Here is a 15734-nt window from a genome sequence, read left to right on the forward strand (position 1 = left end):
AATTGATCAACAAAACATTCGCCCAAATCGAAACATACTTCTTCTTCTTCTTCGCTCTGGGCCGGTTTCCGCACTAAACGTTTCCGTATCGAAACATACATAGTTCATTTTAACTATCAACAGTAAGTAGATCATTTATAATCGTCATAAATTTAATTATTTTAATGTAAAAAAGTGCGAGTCAGACTCGCTCGCTGAGGGTTCCGTTCCGAACTACATTCGTAGTTTTCCAACATTTAGTACGTTGCGGTGTATCAAAAACTATTATGAAAACGCGTATGATTTTATCTGCTTTTGTCACCTGTTTATTATTTTAATTCCTGAAGCGATCTTCGTGACTATTATATATTCTGTGGTGATGCACAGCACAGGTAGGTACCTTCTGTGGTGATGCACAGCACAGGTAGGTACCTTCTGTGGTGATGCACAGCACAGGTAGGTACCTTCTGTGGTGATGCACAGCACAGGTAGGTACCTTCTGTGCTGTGCATCACCACAGAAGGTACCTACCAGACTATCACCACTTTTTTATCAAATTAGGTACATTAGTACCAGCGTATATTCAAATCAGTTCACTGGAATTTCATGTAAAAACACTTAAAAAGGCGAAAACGCGACGAGAAAATGAAAATTCAAGAATTATGACTAAAAATAGAGCTTTCATATTACGAGACTCAAGAAAAGTGTAACTTACATTTTTATATGGCTGCGAAAAATCAGTCACAAAGATATTATTATGTTGTTAAAATCGATTCACAACAAGAGTGTAGATGTGTAGATGTGTAGATGTGTAGATGTGTAGATGTGTAGATGTGTAGATGTGTAGATGTGTAGATGTGTAGATGTGTAGATGTGTAGATGTGTAGATGTGTAGATGTGTAGATGTGTAGATGTGTAGATGTGTAGATGTGTAGATGTGTAGATGTGTAGATGTGTAGATGTGTAGATGTGTAGATGTGGGCGTCCACCGCCGTTACAGCCACACAGCCACTCGAGCTGCGGGAACAACGCCTTCCAACGATCAAACACTTATGTTAGGGGCCTCCTTAAACTAAGTTCAAACAGAGATTTAAATAGGTACTTCCTTTCAAAACGAAAAAACCATTAACAAACAGGTAGCTACTAAAGTGAAATGAGTAACCAATGGTACATAACAATTGAATGCGGTCCAGGAGAAGCTTCTCTCCGCACGGGCGCGGTGGCGGCACAACCCTTGTCTATTGAGCCTATGGTACAGTCACACACTTAGCACAACTAGATATCCCACATGATAATCTAAACTATTTTTTGATTGTTTTGAAAAGCGCGAAAGAGAAGACCACTGAGAAGACTAAATACCTGTAACGAGGACCGACGCGACGCTGAATGTGTTCTCTCAGCTTTTTGCGATACGCAAGGAAAAACGAAAATACCAAATTCGAATCGTCAAAGTCGTTCACCCATTTACCGACTTGGGTTAGCGTTGCTTTCCCGGCACAATCCACCAATAATATAATTATACGCTGAGAAGATAAATAATTAAACAAATTATCATAGCGTATTTTTTTGCGCGTATACGGTCGTTTCAGCATACGCGCTTACACGCGCGCTACATACGCGCTTACACGCGCGCTACATACGCGCTTACACGCGCGCTACATACGCGCTTACACGCGCGCTACATACGCGCTTACACGCGCGCTACATACGCGCTTACACGCGCGCTACATACGCGCTTACACGCGCGCTACATACGCGCTTACACGCGCGCTACATACGCGCTTACACGCGCGCTACATACGCGCTTACACGCGCGCTACATACGCGCTTACACGCGCGCTACATACGCGCTTACACGCGCGCTACATACGCGCTTACACGCGCGCTACATACGCGCTTACACGCGCGCTACATACGCGCTTACACGCGCGCTACATACGCGCTTACACGCGCGCTACATACGCGCTTACACGCGCGCTACATACGCGCTTACACGCGCGCTACATACGCGCTTACACGCGCGCTACATACGCGCTTACACGCGCGGTACATACGCGCTTACACGCGCGCTACATACGCGCTTACACGCGCGCTACATACGCGCTTACACGCGCGCTACATACGCGCTTACACGCGCGCTACATACGCGCTTACACGCGCGCTACATACGCGCTTACACGCGCGCTACATACGCGCTTACACGCGCGCTACATACGCGCTTACACGCGCGCTACATACGCGCTTACACGCGCGGTACATACGCGCTTACACGCGCGCTACATACGCGCTTACACGCGCGCTACATACGCGCTTACACGCGCGGTACATACGCGCTTACACGCGCGCTACATACGCGCTTACACGCGCGCTACATACGCGCTTACACGCGCGCTACATACGCGCTTACACGCGCGCTACATACGCGCTTACACGCGCGCTACATACGCGCTTACACGCGCGCTACATACGCGCTTACACGCGCGCTACATACGCACTTCAAAGAACCGGACTCGCGTATACGGGCATACTTCGGCGTGTTCGCTCGAACCGGTGGTGTTGCGAGGACGGGGGAGGTGCTTTAGAAGCGCGTCAACGCTCGTACGAGTTGAGCGTGTGCCAAAAGGCGCCCCTATACGCGCCTACATGCGCTTCCAAAAACTATAATACGCTAGTCTGAAACCGCCCTAAGATTATGTGATATTTAAAAATATTTTCTCGAATAAAACTTCTGAAAGCTTCAACAAAAATGTTTACATTAGTGTACCGATGTACATTAATGTTTACTTTAGTGTACCGATGTACATTAATTTAAAGTCTAAAGTAGGTATAGAAGAAAATGGAAAAGTTCAAAATTATAATAGTAGGCTTATCCCTCTTTTCACAAGTAAGTAAGTATAACTCGCAGTTTGTTTTGCCGATACGGAGCGACTATCAGCCGAGTGCCGACCTCCGCGCTAAGGCCTTCACATTATACATTATGAATATCTATGTGAAGTGTGAACTGCGGGGGGCAAGTGATCTGATATTGTGACCTCAGCTGGAACTTTGCGGTTATTTATAGAAGCGACCGTCCTCGGCGCCGTTCCCGTGGGAATTTCCAAAAATCCGGCCCTAATCCTACTCCTTGTCTACATTAGAAAGGGAACCGATCTGCAAAGTTGCAGCTTCCTGGCTGTCGGTGTTGTAGAGTTATATTATTTCCCATTACAAAGTTACTTCGGTAAGTATATTATAATATCAATTGTAAAGCGATAAAGTTAGACACTATTGCTGATGCCCGCGACTTCCGCCCGGAACTCTTTGATTTTCCGGGATGAAAAGAAGCCTATGTCATTCTGCAAGTCGCAAAAATGACGTCGATCCGCTGCTCCGTCGCGACGTGTATGAATGACAAACAGACACACTTCTGCATCTGCAACCTGTTACGTTCCCCTGCCTGTCCCCGCCTGCCCCCGCCTGCCCCCGCCTGTCCCCGCCTGTACCTGAAAGTTAACTTGAATAGCAAGTTGCAACTAAAGTTCCTACTTCTTAAGTTTAACTACTTAGGTATGTACTAGACATGTGTCCGCTATAGCTTAACTTAACTGAAAACCGCTGCCGTGCCTATAGCGTACCGTAGCGTTATTGTCGTAGCTAGCAACCGTTATCAGCTATCATCTATGGCGAACCACCTGACAACGCAACGCTGCCAACTGACAATGCATTGTTTGGTTTTTTGGTAACTAGAAACGCAATAATTATGCCTTCTCTTTCTTTCTTTCACTGAAAGCTGAGAAGGAGCGGTTATTGGCTACCGGCTTAGTAACTAAGAACTTGATAAACCAAAGCCGACCTTATCTCTATTATGCTAAGGCTAAACTGTACAAGTACCTACTTGTCCATTACACTTTGATCTATCAATTTTATTACAGTTAGCCTTAGAGTAATAGAGATAAGGTCCTCTTTGGTTTATCAATCGTCGTGAAATGTTTTTGGTTAACTGGACTGTGGCAAACTATCCGTGCAGGCGTCCACTATGTCATGACCTATGAAATATGCGCGCTCTAGCTATATAGACGGTATTGATACGGCAGCTAGCTAAGTTACTACAACGGAAACCGTTGCGCGTTGCGCATATTAAATTAGTTGAAACACAACTCTGATACCGATATTCGGCAACGGTTATCAATATCGGTATTGAAACTAAATAACTGTTGGATAACCATTGCCAGAAATAGCCAATAACGCCCATCTTTAGTATGTACCTACATAGAAATTCGTAAGACTACTTATTTACTTGGCATTGTTCTCTTGCAACCGCTTATAGTAAAAGTTATATAATGTTCCTACTGTAGTTGGAAGAGGCTTGAGGAGTAGTACACTTTCCACACTCCGACTACCGAATTGCGATCCTTTCTTCCTCCCCTACTAGCTCAAATACAAGTTCACTTGTATCACGAGTGAAGAACTCTCATACGTGCAGGTTTTCCCACCCCAGGTATCCCACTAACTAATTTAATTTAGTACTTCTTATTTCAATCCTTCTATTCTATTAGAGCCTCAATAGCTCAGCCGGTATAGGAGTGGACTGAAAACCGGAAGGTCGACGGTTCAAACCTCGCCCGTTGCACTATTGTCGTACCTACTCCTAGCACAAGCCTGACGCTTAATTGGAGATTGGAATATTAGTCATTTAATATGGCTAATATTCATTAAAAAAAAAAAAAAAAATTGTTGCTCAAGAAATAAATAGTCCGACATGAATTCCCAGCAGGATTGAATGCCCCCGACTTTAACACTTGTTACAAAATCCAAGTTGCAGCAACTTTGTATGCCCTCAAAGTTGAGGGCCGCGCCTTTGTTGTGAAGTAGAATCACTCGGGAACAGTTCGCGTCCAGCGCTGTTGTACATACATCGCGTTTACTTCCCCTCCACTCTAGTGGCAGCAACGCGTATATCCTCAACACCAAGTCGCCGGCCACACATGGTGAGGCGCCACTGAGCTCATGAGCTTATTGAACGTTGTGCTAAATTACATTCTTGTAAGTGATCACGCGACAGTGGAACGTTTAGGTACATACTTACCTCAAACTACTGGACGGACTGGCTGAAATTTGGCAGGCAGATGGCTATTTTGACGTAGACATTCGCTAAGAAAGGATTTTTGAAAATTCAACCCCTAAGGGGGTAAAATAGGGGTTTGAAATTTACGGTGTAGTCCACGCGGACGAAGTCGCGGGAATAAGCTAGTTTTTATTTAAAAAAGGTGATCTTTTTCCAACATTTAGATGCCGATAAAGATTTGCGGTCTGTCAAGTAGGTATCCCGTAAATCCTGGCTATTTACCCGACGACACTAAACACTGTCAGACAGCGATCTGATCTGCATAATATATTCCGACAAAAAGCTTCACTCTTTCACATCTACATTCGGGAGCGATCTGCGAGCGACGCGCGGCGCGCGACGCTGACACGGCGGCGGCCATCTTGTGACTTGGAATGTAATCTGTAGCCGGCCTATTGTCTTGATTGATCACATTTCTCCCCATTGACTCCCCTTCCTATAGCGATGGCTCAAGGACGAATGGAAGGTCGACGTATGGTGGACGACTCACGACTCGCGCGTTGGATGCTTCTGCTGCTCAGTAGGTGAGCATGTCTTCAGCAAGGAGCTGTTCTGACATGTGATGAGCGTTGAGGAGCAAAAGCTTTGCTTCGGTATCATCAAGACAGAAGCGGAGGGCAATCAATAGTTTGATTACGAGCAGCGCCGCGCCGCGCTAATCTTATCTTACCTTTCATTAGTAACCAGTGGCCCTACCGCGGTTGTTTGACAGCTACAATGTCACGGTCGCAATCATCTCTGATTGGTTAATGCTCGCTCACTATTGGCCACAATGCATTGTTGCAACAAGAATCGCACAAATTCAGTCAATCAGAACAATTGAGATTAATTTTTAATCGCCACTAAATAATTTTCTGAGGAACAAGGCGTCAAACTTTAAACTTGGCAATGTAATAACAAACTGTTAGTGATATTATTTTTCAAAATGTAGGTAGGTAGGAGAGATACGCAATGAAACGGTCATTTAAGATTGATAAATTTTTTTTTAGAAAACCAATCTGTGACGAAAAATCAACAATGTTACAAATATATTTACATATTTTACTCATATAAACTAAAATATTTCTTATCAAAATGTTAACCGATAATTGTAAAAAGGCTTTATTAAAAAAAATCATTTTTGGCCTATTCATGACACTATGCGATATGAAAAGGACAGGGGGTGCAATGAAACGGACTAAAGTTATATAACGAATATAATATCATCTAAATTAAATGAAATTTAAATTAAATATATTCTGAGATCAACTACAATTATTTTAAGTATTTAAATAATATAAATAAACACTACAGGAACTTAAATTCAGTTTTATCATCATCAATTGTTAATTGCAATTATTGCAAAAAAGTTACGTATTCCTTTAAGCCCGCATGTCTCATGTGTCCATGTATTGCACATAGCACACTTCAATCGCATTTGTAATTTACATACAACGCAATAGTTATCATTTTTATCATTTTTCTTCGTCCGCTTAAATGCTCCGACCCCTGGCCGACTCAGTGCGTAGGTAACATTCAAATTATTTTAACAAAATGAATTTGTTTATAATAACATTTTGAAAAGTAACTTTACGTTAATGTTTGACTCAAATATATACAAGATTCTATAAATCATGCAAAATACAATAACTATAATACCTTACCTTCGGTAATTCATGCAAATTACCCATTTTTTTTTTCTTTTTTTCGACAAAAACTTTCAAGGCACACATAATCAACACAAGTATTCGCGAGCCGGGAACTGTTATCTTTGTGGTATAATAGTCTATAGGGACTAGTGCAACCAACATTAAAGTTTGGATTAATTCTTTCAGAAACTTTAGCTAAAATAGACACTAGCCGTTTCAAAACGCGGCCGTTTCATTGCGTATCTTCTATACCTAGTTGTATAAAGTCACAGAAAATGGACATATTTTACTAGTTTTCATATAAAGTTACAATTAATGTACGTGCGATAAGTTATAATACTACATATTTACTATAGGTAGTTAGTTTATAAATCTTGTAAATTAGGTTCAAGTAAGGCGTAGTATTTCTTAATTTATTAGCGCGTGTGGGCTCCGCAGGGTCTCGCCCTTGCGCGACGGACGAGTCCTCCGAGACCAGCCCAGTGCGAGTGTTATACCTAGGTAGTAGGTACTACAAGCTACAGTCTAGATGATGCCCGCAATTTTGTCCTCTGGATTTAGGTTCTTAAAAAACCGTGTGATATTTAATTTTCCGGAATAAAAATGATTGTATGTTCGTCTCCAGCATTGATGTTGGGAAAGCCACCTTACAGATAATAATTCTAGGATTTATTTAGGCAATCTAGGGATAGATTCTTGCATCCTGGACAAATGCAAGATTCTATCCGTAAATATCGGTTAAACTGATGTACAAAGATAACAAACAGACACACTTTCGCTTTATAATATTTCTATGGGTACATAATATTATTATATCACCGAGCTGGTTAATGGATGAAATGTATTCTATATTTAATTTAATATATCAATAAATTTTTTGCATATGGGTCGCCTAAAAATTTCAGTCCAGTATATGATTAATTAATAATTTTAAAAAATAATATTTTTTTAAATCATTTCACCGGTTTGTTTAATTGACAAATTCCATACCAATCGAAAGTAGAAGAATAAGAAAGTAAGAAGTAGAGTAAGAATATGCAAACATTATATTTTTCCCCGGGTAGGCAGGTATAAGCAGGTAAATCTATACTAGTAACTTGCACCGCGTTAATTAATTAAAGTTAAATGAAAATAAACATTATTTCATTAACCCAACGTTTGCATATTCTATGGGCTTCATACTTTCGATTGGAATTTGTGAAATGATTAAATTTTTTTTTTTATTATTAATTAACTATCATGGACTGAAATTTTTAGGCAACCCATATGCAATATATTTATTGATGTATTAAATTGAATCATCAATATATTATCAATACTATATATATATATATATATATATATATATATATATATATATATATTTATAATAAAACTGTAACAGGTCAAATTCTGTACATTGAAGATATTTTGAAAATTTTTTTTCGAGGGCACTCTATAATCGATACTGAACCCAAAACTGTAATTTTTTTCATTTTTGTCTGTCTGTCTGTCTGTCTGTCTGTATCACGGCCGCGCATCACGCTGAAACTACTGAATGGATTCCAATGAAACTTAGTACGATTTGAGGTCATACTATGAGGAAGAATATAGGATACTTTTTATCCCGAAATTCAGCATGGTTCCCGTAGGAGAGGGGATGAAAGTTAAAATGTATACCGAGTTGTAATTCATTAACGCGTAGTCCGATTTCATTCATTCTTTTTTTGTTAGAAAGGGGTTTAAAGATTGTTCCGTAAATATCGTGGTTCTTTTTTCTAGATCGATTTTTTCGAGGTTTCTGGACCGATTTGCAATTTTTTTTTTAAATCAACCAAAAAAATTTTTCGTGGTGGTCACATTAAAAATTCTGGATTCAACTCCTTAATCCTGATGCTGCAGGGTTACTGCCCGCCTGAGTTATCAAGATTCAGGAAGTGTTCATAGTGAATTCGTATTGTAGGTACCAAGCAACGACTTTATTCTCAGACTTCAAGTCCCAACTCCTCAACCCTGATGATGTAGGGTACAGCACTCCTAAACTATAATGTTTCAGTAACTGCGGATGATGCAAAACTAATTTAGGTACCAAGCATAGGCTACATCATTGAACTTCGGATCCTAACTCCTCAATCCTGATGCTGCAAAGTACTAAAGTCCTAAATCGTGGAGATTTTAGAATTTCTGATAGTGAATTGATATTTTAGGTATCAAGCAACGGCTTCACGATGACACTCCCAGTCCGAAATACTCCACCCGAGCGAAGCCGGGGCGGGTCAGCTAGTATAAAATACGTTTCATCCATTAACCAGCTCGGTGAAGGTCGTTATATAGCGGGATCCTATACTATATGTGTTAGCGACATTGCTTTGCCTACAGTTGAATTTAAAAAAAGAATTATGAGGAGAGGTAAAAAATGGCGGCAATAAGAGCGGGAGCTATTGATTTGAAGCAGGGAAAATTAGAATTTATAATTATGTCTTGAAGAAGTTAATAGTTTAGAACTAAGATTGAAGTTTATTAAGTATTGTCTAAATGGAATAAAGTCAGTTCCTATAAGTTGAGGATATTTTTATTAGTTCCGAAGTGAAGATTACTCATCGCCCACAATTTTGTGAGTACCTATTTTTATTCGTTTATTAAAGTACCTATGTACTTTGAGTGTTAAATTGAGTTTTGATTTTGTCTCGACTAAAATGCAGAACATAGATATTATAATAATTTATATTTTAAATATTCAAATGGACTTTAGGAAAAGTCCGGAATCATAAACAATAGAGTAGTATTATATTAGGGTATAGAGTTATCACTCGCGGAAAATATTATACGAAACCATCAAGGAAATCAGCGCTCCTAGTAGTTGGTGTACGAACTAATTCTCTTAGATATACCCATAACTATGGTTCTGTTGTTCTGCTATATATAGCCCTTATCCTACACCTATTGTTGTTATAATTTTTCGAGGTTATTTTGATACAAGTTTATCTCTTTCATTGTTGTTGCTTAATATTTAACATAGTAACAATGAAAGAGGTAAAACTTGTGTCTAAGTTGAGTGTGAACTATTTAAAACAAAAGTAATATCATCACAATATCTTTGTTTTATTAAACTTAATAAAGTATAACATAGCATTTTAAATTTTAAAAAAAAAACCAGTAACGTCGTGTCTCGTGTTTACTGTCCAAATTCTGGAGTAAAAAAAAAAAAAACTGGGTGAAACATAAAATAAAGGTTTATTTATTTACTTTTTTTAGTTTACGGCCCTGGATAACAGTCCTTTAAGGCCTTTATTTATTAACTACACTTCATTGACCACAGATCGATAACTTTTTTTTTTACTGGTTTTACGGCTCTGGGTTCTAGCTCTTTTGAGCCTACCAATAACTTATAGGATAACAATATACTTAGTAGATAATCTATGGGATAACCTAACCCGGGAGAATCGGGAAGTGAGAAAAGTTGTATGATGTCAAACTAATTAATGTCGATTTATTATTTCATCAAAATGTAGAAATTTAATAATTTTAAAATGAATAGGGCATTAGGAGGCAATCAATCAGTTTATTGATTTATAAAATGTTTATAAGAATTTATATTACAGTCGAAATTATTAAAATAATACACTAGGTATATTTTGATTATTTTAACAAAAAAAAAATATATGCGTATAACGAAACGTGTAACGATTCTAGAGAAAAAGTATGCCGGCATTAAAAATAATCTTTGGTATTGCTACTACAAATATATAGCTGTTGATGTACAAACTACCTATATCAGTTCATATTTCCATAGTTTTGTTCGAAGTAAAAAGCACCGTGACATAAACGTCGTTAACACTTTTCCCGATGATAAAACAGTTTAAAACACTCACTAACGCCTTGTGGTCCACGAACAACATATCAAATATACCTACACGTAAAATTCATTCTTTTTATCCATGATTTAAGCAAAATTTTTATTAAAAATGAAATGAAAACAAAATTAAGATCCACAGAGTAAACTAAAATGCTAGTTTGACGTTTCGCATTCTTTAATTTCTTTAGACATTGCAACCACAGACGAAAAATGTATGAATGTTAGGGACCGTACACATCGATAATTCGTTCAGAATCGGAAATTGATCGAGTTATTTAAATCAAATTATTTTAATATAGCATTGTGTACAACAGAATCGGCCCCATTGTTTACGAACCATCAATAGATATATAAAGTTATTTTATATTGCGTTCTCGTAATAATGTTTACGGACTTATAAGTTTTGCAAGTACATAAAATGAAAATATAATTCTTTACATCAGAGTTAATTCATTCAAACGTCCACATTCCCAATATATTTAGTTCAGCAATAGCGCATCACTAGAGGTCAAGTCAAAATAAAGTCACGTGATCAGTATCGCCATATTTGTTATCTTTTTGGATCAATCATAAATTGGAATGCAGCTGTATAGGTGTAGTATGCATATTTCGATTCGTTCCTCGAAAAGGCAAAGGTCGTAGATCATGCAGCCTGGTGAATCGTAGATGACTTAAAATATTTTAATTGTGATATAATTTTTTGTAAAATTAAAAAAAAAATTACTAAACAGCACATTAAAAAAAAATCTGAAAAAAATATATTTGCGCAAAAAATTATGCGCGGGAATCGTAATAAAAAAATTAATCTTTTACTCTTGAAAGTTAAACGTTTTTAAAACACGACAATTAACAATAATAAATTATGTACCACCTTTTAATGGTGATTTTGTTGCTGCTTTGTTTTTATTTCTGTTTCAGCAAGAATCTGTAATGATGATCAAGATGTAAATGCGGTACAATTTAAAGATCATAGTTTGATAAAGAGATTGATGTCATACAAGAAACAAAATTTATAAGCTATTGAAATATGCAGAAGATATTACTTATAGCAAAATGTGCCATGTTATTGCCAGGACGTTGTGGATAATATGATGACGATCACGATAAGACAATGAGACTATTAGTTTGCGGCCATCAGGATGGTGAGCGGGCCACCATGGCGTAAATGATATAATTAATTAAGATGATGATTAAGATGATGATTAAAATGATGATTAAAATGATGATTAAGATGATAAGAGAAAGAGACTATTAAGTTTGCGACCATAGGCTAGTGAGCGGGCTGCCATGGCGTAAATGATATAGTTAGTTAAAGATGACAATTAATAATAAGTGAGTATATCTCTTAAGTTACACTGCATTTACACATTTAAAGAACTCAGATACTGCTTAATTGTTTTTATTTTGTTCCTTTCAGGCATCATTGACGTAACGATCGTGGATATTTTACTGATGTCATGACGTTGTGGATATGATGACGATCACCATAAGAGAATGAGACTATTAGTTTGCGGCCATCAGGATGGTGAGCGGGCCACCATGGCGTAAATGATATAGTTAATTAAGATGATGATTAAGATGATGATTAAAATGATGATTAAAATAATGATTAAAATGATGATTAAGATGATAAGAGAATGAGACTATTAAGTTTGCGACCATAGGCTAGTGAGCGGGCTGCCATGGCGTAAATGATATAGTTAGTTAAAGATGACAATTAATAATAAGTGAGTATATCTCTTAAGTTACACTGCATTTACACATTTAAAGAACTCAGATACTGCTTAATTGTTTTTATTTTGTTCCTTTCAGGCATCATTGACGTAACGATCGTGGATATTTTACTGATGTCATGACGTTGTGGATATGATGACGATCACCATAAGAGAATGAGACTATTAGTTTGCGGCCATCAGGATGGTGAGCGGGCCACCATGGCGTAAATGATATAGTTAATTAAGATGATGATTAAAATAATGATTAAAATGATGATTAAGATGATAAGAGAATGAGACTATTAAGTTTGCGACCATAGGCTAGTGAGCGGGCTGCCATGGCGTAAATGATATAGTTAGTTAAAGATGACAATTAATAATAAGTGAGTATATCTCTTAAGTTACACTGCATTTACACATTTAAAGAACTCAGATACTGCTTAATTGTTTTTATTTTGTTCCTTTCAGGCATCATTGACGTAACGATCGTGGATATTTTACTGATGTCATGACGTTGTGGATATGATGACGATCACCATAAGAGAATGAGACTATTAGTTTGCGGCCATCATCATGGTGAGCGGGCCACCATGGCGTAAATGATATAGTTAATTAAGATGATGATTAAGATGATGATTAAAATAATGATTAAAATGATGATTAAGATGATAAGAGAATGAGACTATTGAGTTTGCGACCATAGGCTAGTGAGCGGGCTGCCATGGCGTAAATGATATAGTTAGTTAAAGATGACAAGTAATAATAAGTGAGTATATCTCTTAAGTTACACTGCATATTTTACACATTTAAAGAACTCAGATACTGCTTAATTGTTTTTATTTTGTTCCTTTCAGGCATCATTGACGTAACGATCGTGGATATTTTACTGATGTCATGACGTTGTGGATATGATGACGATCACCATAAGAGAATGAGACTATTAGTTTGCGGCCATCAGGATGGTGAGCGGGCCACCATGGCGTAAATGATATAGTTAATTAAGATGATGATTAAAATAATGATTAAAATGATGATTAAGATGATAAGAGAATGAGACTATTAAGTTTGCGACCATAGGCTAGTGAGCGGGCTGCCATGGCGTAAATGATATAGTTAGTTAAAGATGACAATTAATAATAAGCATCATTGACGTAACGATCGTGGATATTTTACTGATGTCATGACGTTGTGGATATGATGACGATCACCATAAGAGAATGAGACTATTAGTTTGCGGCCATCAGGATGGTGAGCGGGCCACCATGGCGTAAATGATATAATTAATTAAGATGATGATTAAGATGATAAGAGAATGACCATAGGCTAGTGAGCGGGCTGTCATGGCGTAAATGATATAGTTAATTAAGGTGACAAGTAATAATAAGCATTATTGACGAACGATCATGGATGTTTTACTGATGTCATGACGTTGGGGATATGATGACGATCATAATAAGAGACTGAGACTATTAGTTTGCGGCCATTAGGCATCATTGACAATGATCATGAATATTAAACTGATGTCTATGTCTGTCTGATGTGTGAATGAGGACATTCTAAGAAAAGGATGGCCGAAACGAAATAATTGTTCGAATGTAACAATCATCCAAAGAAGTGGTTTGGTTTAAACAAAGATGGTGATTATGAGATTAAGATATAAGTATGAGTTTGATCAAATGAGAACCCCTGCCAAGAAAAGATGAAATTCTTCGAATGCAACAATCAACCAAAGAAGCGGTTTAGTTTAAGCAAAGGTGATGATTATGAGATTAAGATAAAACTATGAGTTTGATGGAATGAGAACCCTTGTCAAGAAAAGACGAAATTCTTCGAATGCAACAATCAACCAAAGAAATAGTTTGGTTGAAGTAAAGATGGTGATTATGAAATTAATATTAAACTATGAGTTTGATGAAATAAGAACCCCTGACAAGTTCGAATGTAACAATCATCCAAAGAAGTGGTTTGGTTAAACAAAGATGGTGATTATGAGATTAAGATATAAGTATGAGTTTGATGAAATGAGAACCCCTGCCAAGAAAAGATGAAATTCTTCGAATGCAACAATCAACCAAAGAAATAGTTTGGTTTAAGTAATTATGTTTAGGTGATTATGAAATTAATATAAAGTTTGATAAAATAAGAAACCCTGACAAGAAAATATGAAATTTTTCGAATTCAACCAAAGAAGTGGTTTGATTAATGAAAAGTTAGTGATCATGAAATCAAGATAAAACTATGAGTTTGATAGAATGAGAATCTCTTTCAATTGAGCCTGAATGTCTGAGGACAGACATGAAGTCAGAATGGCCGATTGTTAGCGACATTGCTTTGCCTACAGTTGAATTTAAAAAAAGAATTATGAGGAGAGGTAAAAAATGGCGGCAATAAGAGCGGGAGCTATTGATTTGAAGCAGGGAAAATTAGAATTTATAATTATGTCTTGAAGAAGTTAATAGTTTAGAACTAAGATTGAAGTTTATTAAGTATTGTCTAAATGGAATAAAGTCAGTTCCTATAAGTTGAGGATATTTTTATTATATGTAGGATTGGAATTTTGGTTTATTGGATTTTTTTACTATAAGGTAGGTTTTTAAAACTTGGGACATTTTTTTGTTCGATGACACTAACAGTTAGCCTTCGACCGCGATCTCATCTGGTAGTAAGTGATGACGCAGTCGCTCATGGAAGCGGGCTACTTGGTAGAGATATGGCAAACTTTACAATAATACCTAGCCCTCCGGGGTGTATGAGTTTGGCGGTAGAGCGGTAGCTAGCCACGACCGAAGCCTCACTCACTACTTAGGAAATCATATTCCTTAGCTGTGTTGCGGTCTTTTGTTACTTATACACATACCTACTACGTCGCAATGCGCGTATACACATACCTACTACGTCGCAATGCGCGTATACACATACCTACTACGTCGCAATGCGCGTATACACATACCTACTACGTCGCAATGCGCGTATACTACATAATTACATTTGGTGCGGTTTTCGTTTGTTGTCGTATAATTAACTGCGGCTCCCCGCCCCCCCTCCCCCCGCCCCCCGCCCCCCGCGCCCCGGACTTAGGAAAACCGTTTTGTTTTAATTTACTGTCTCGTTATCTTTCGGCGTCTTCTCAACTCCTAATTGTTAAGTATTTAAGTATTTATTTTAACTTTTGGATACTAGTACTGTCGCTCACACATACCTACATGAATGAACAAAGTGTTTACTTTTGTCTGTTGCTTGAAAAGTTCATACACTTTACGTAGGTACCTATACGTTACATACTCGTATGGCAAACAATAAACAAATAACTTTTTAATTATTCGTTAAACCCTGATATTGAGTTACCTTCATTATTTTAGACTTAGGGTCAGTTGCATAACAGGTGGTTATAGTTACGTCACGCATCAGACCACCAGACAAAACCAGAGAGTGTCTTGCACAAGTCAGTATTTAATCTCCACGAATAAATTTAG

At 37.7% G+C, this 15734-nt stretch overlaps 1 protein-coding gene across 1 annotated transcript in view; it reads right to left on the reverse strand.

Annotated features, from left to right (window-relative positions):
* Positions 1 to 753: 753 nt before the first annotated feature.
* LOC138404772 (uncharacterized) overlaps positions 754 to 15734 on the reverse strand; it is a 19686-nt gene continuing 4705 nt past the window's right edge. Inside the window, exon 3 of the mRNA XM_069509742.1 lies at positions 754 to 1011. Within this exon, the coding sequence (XP_069365843.1) occupies positions 754 to 1011 (258 nt within the window). The remainder of the gene's footprint in view (positions 1012 to 15734) is intronic.

Source organism: Maniola hyperantus, chromosome 4 (genome assembly GCF_902806685.2).
Source record: "Maniola hyperantus chromosome 4, iAphHyp1.2, whole genome shotgun sequence".
NCBI lineage: Eukaryota > Metazoa > Arthropoda > Insecta > Lepidoptera > Nymphalidae > Maniola > Maniola hyperantus.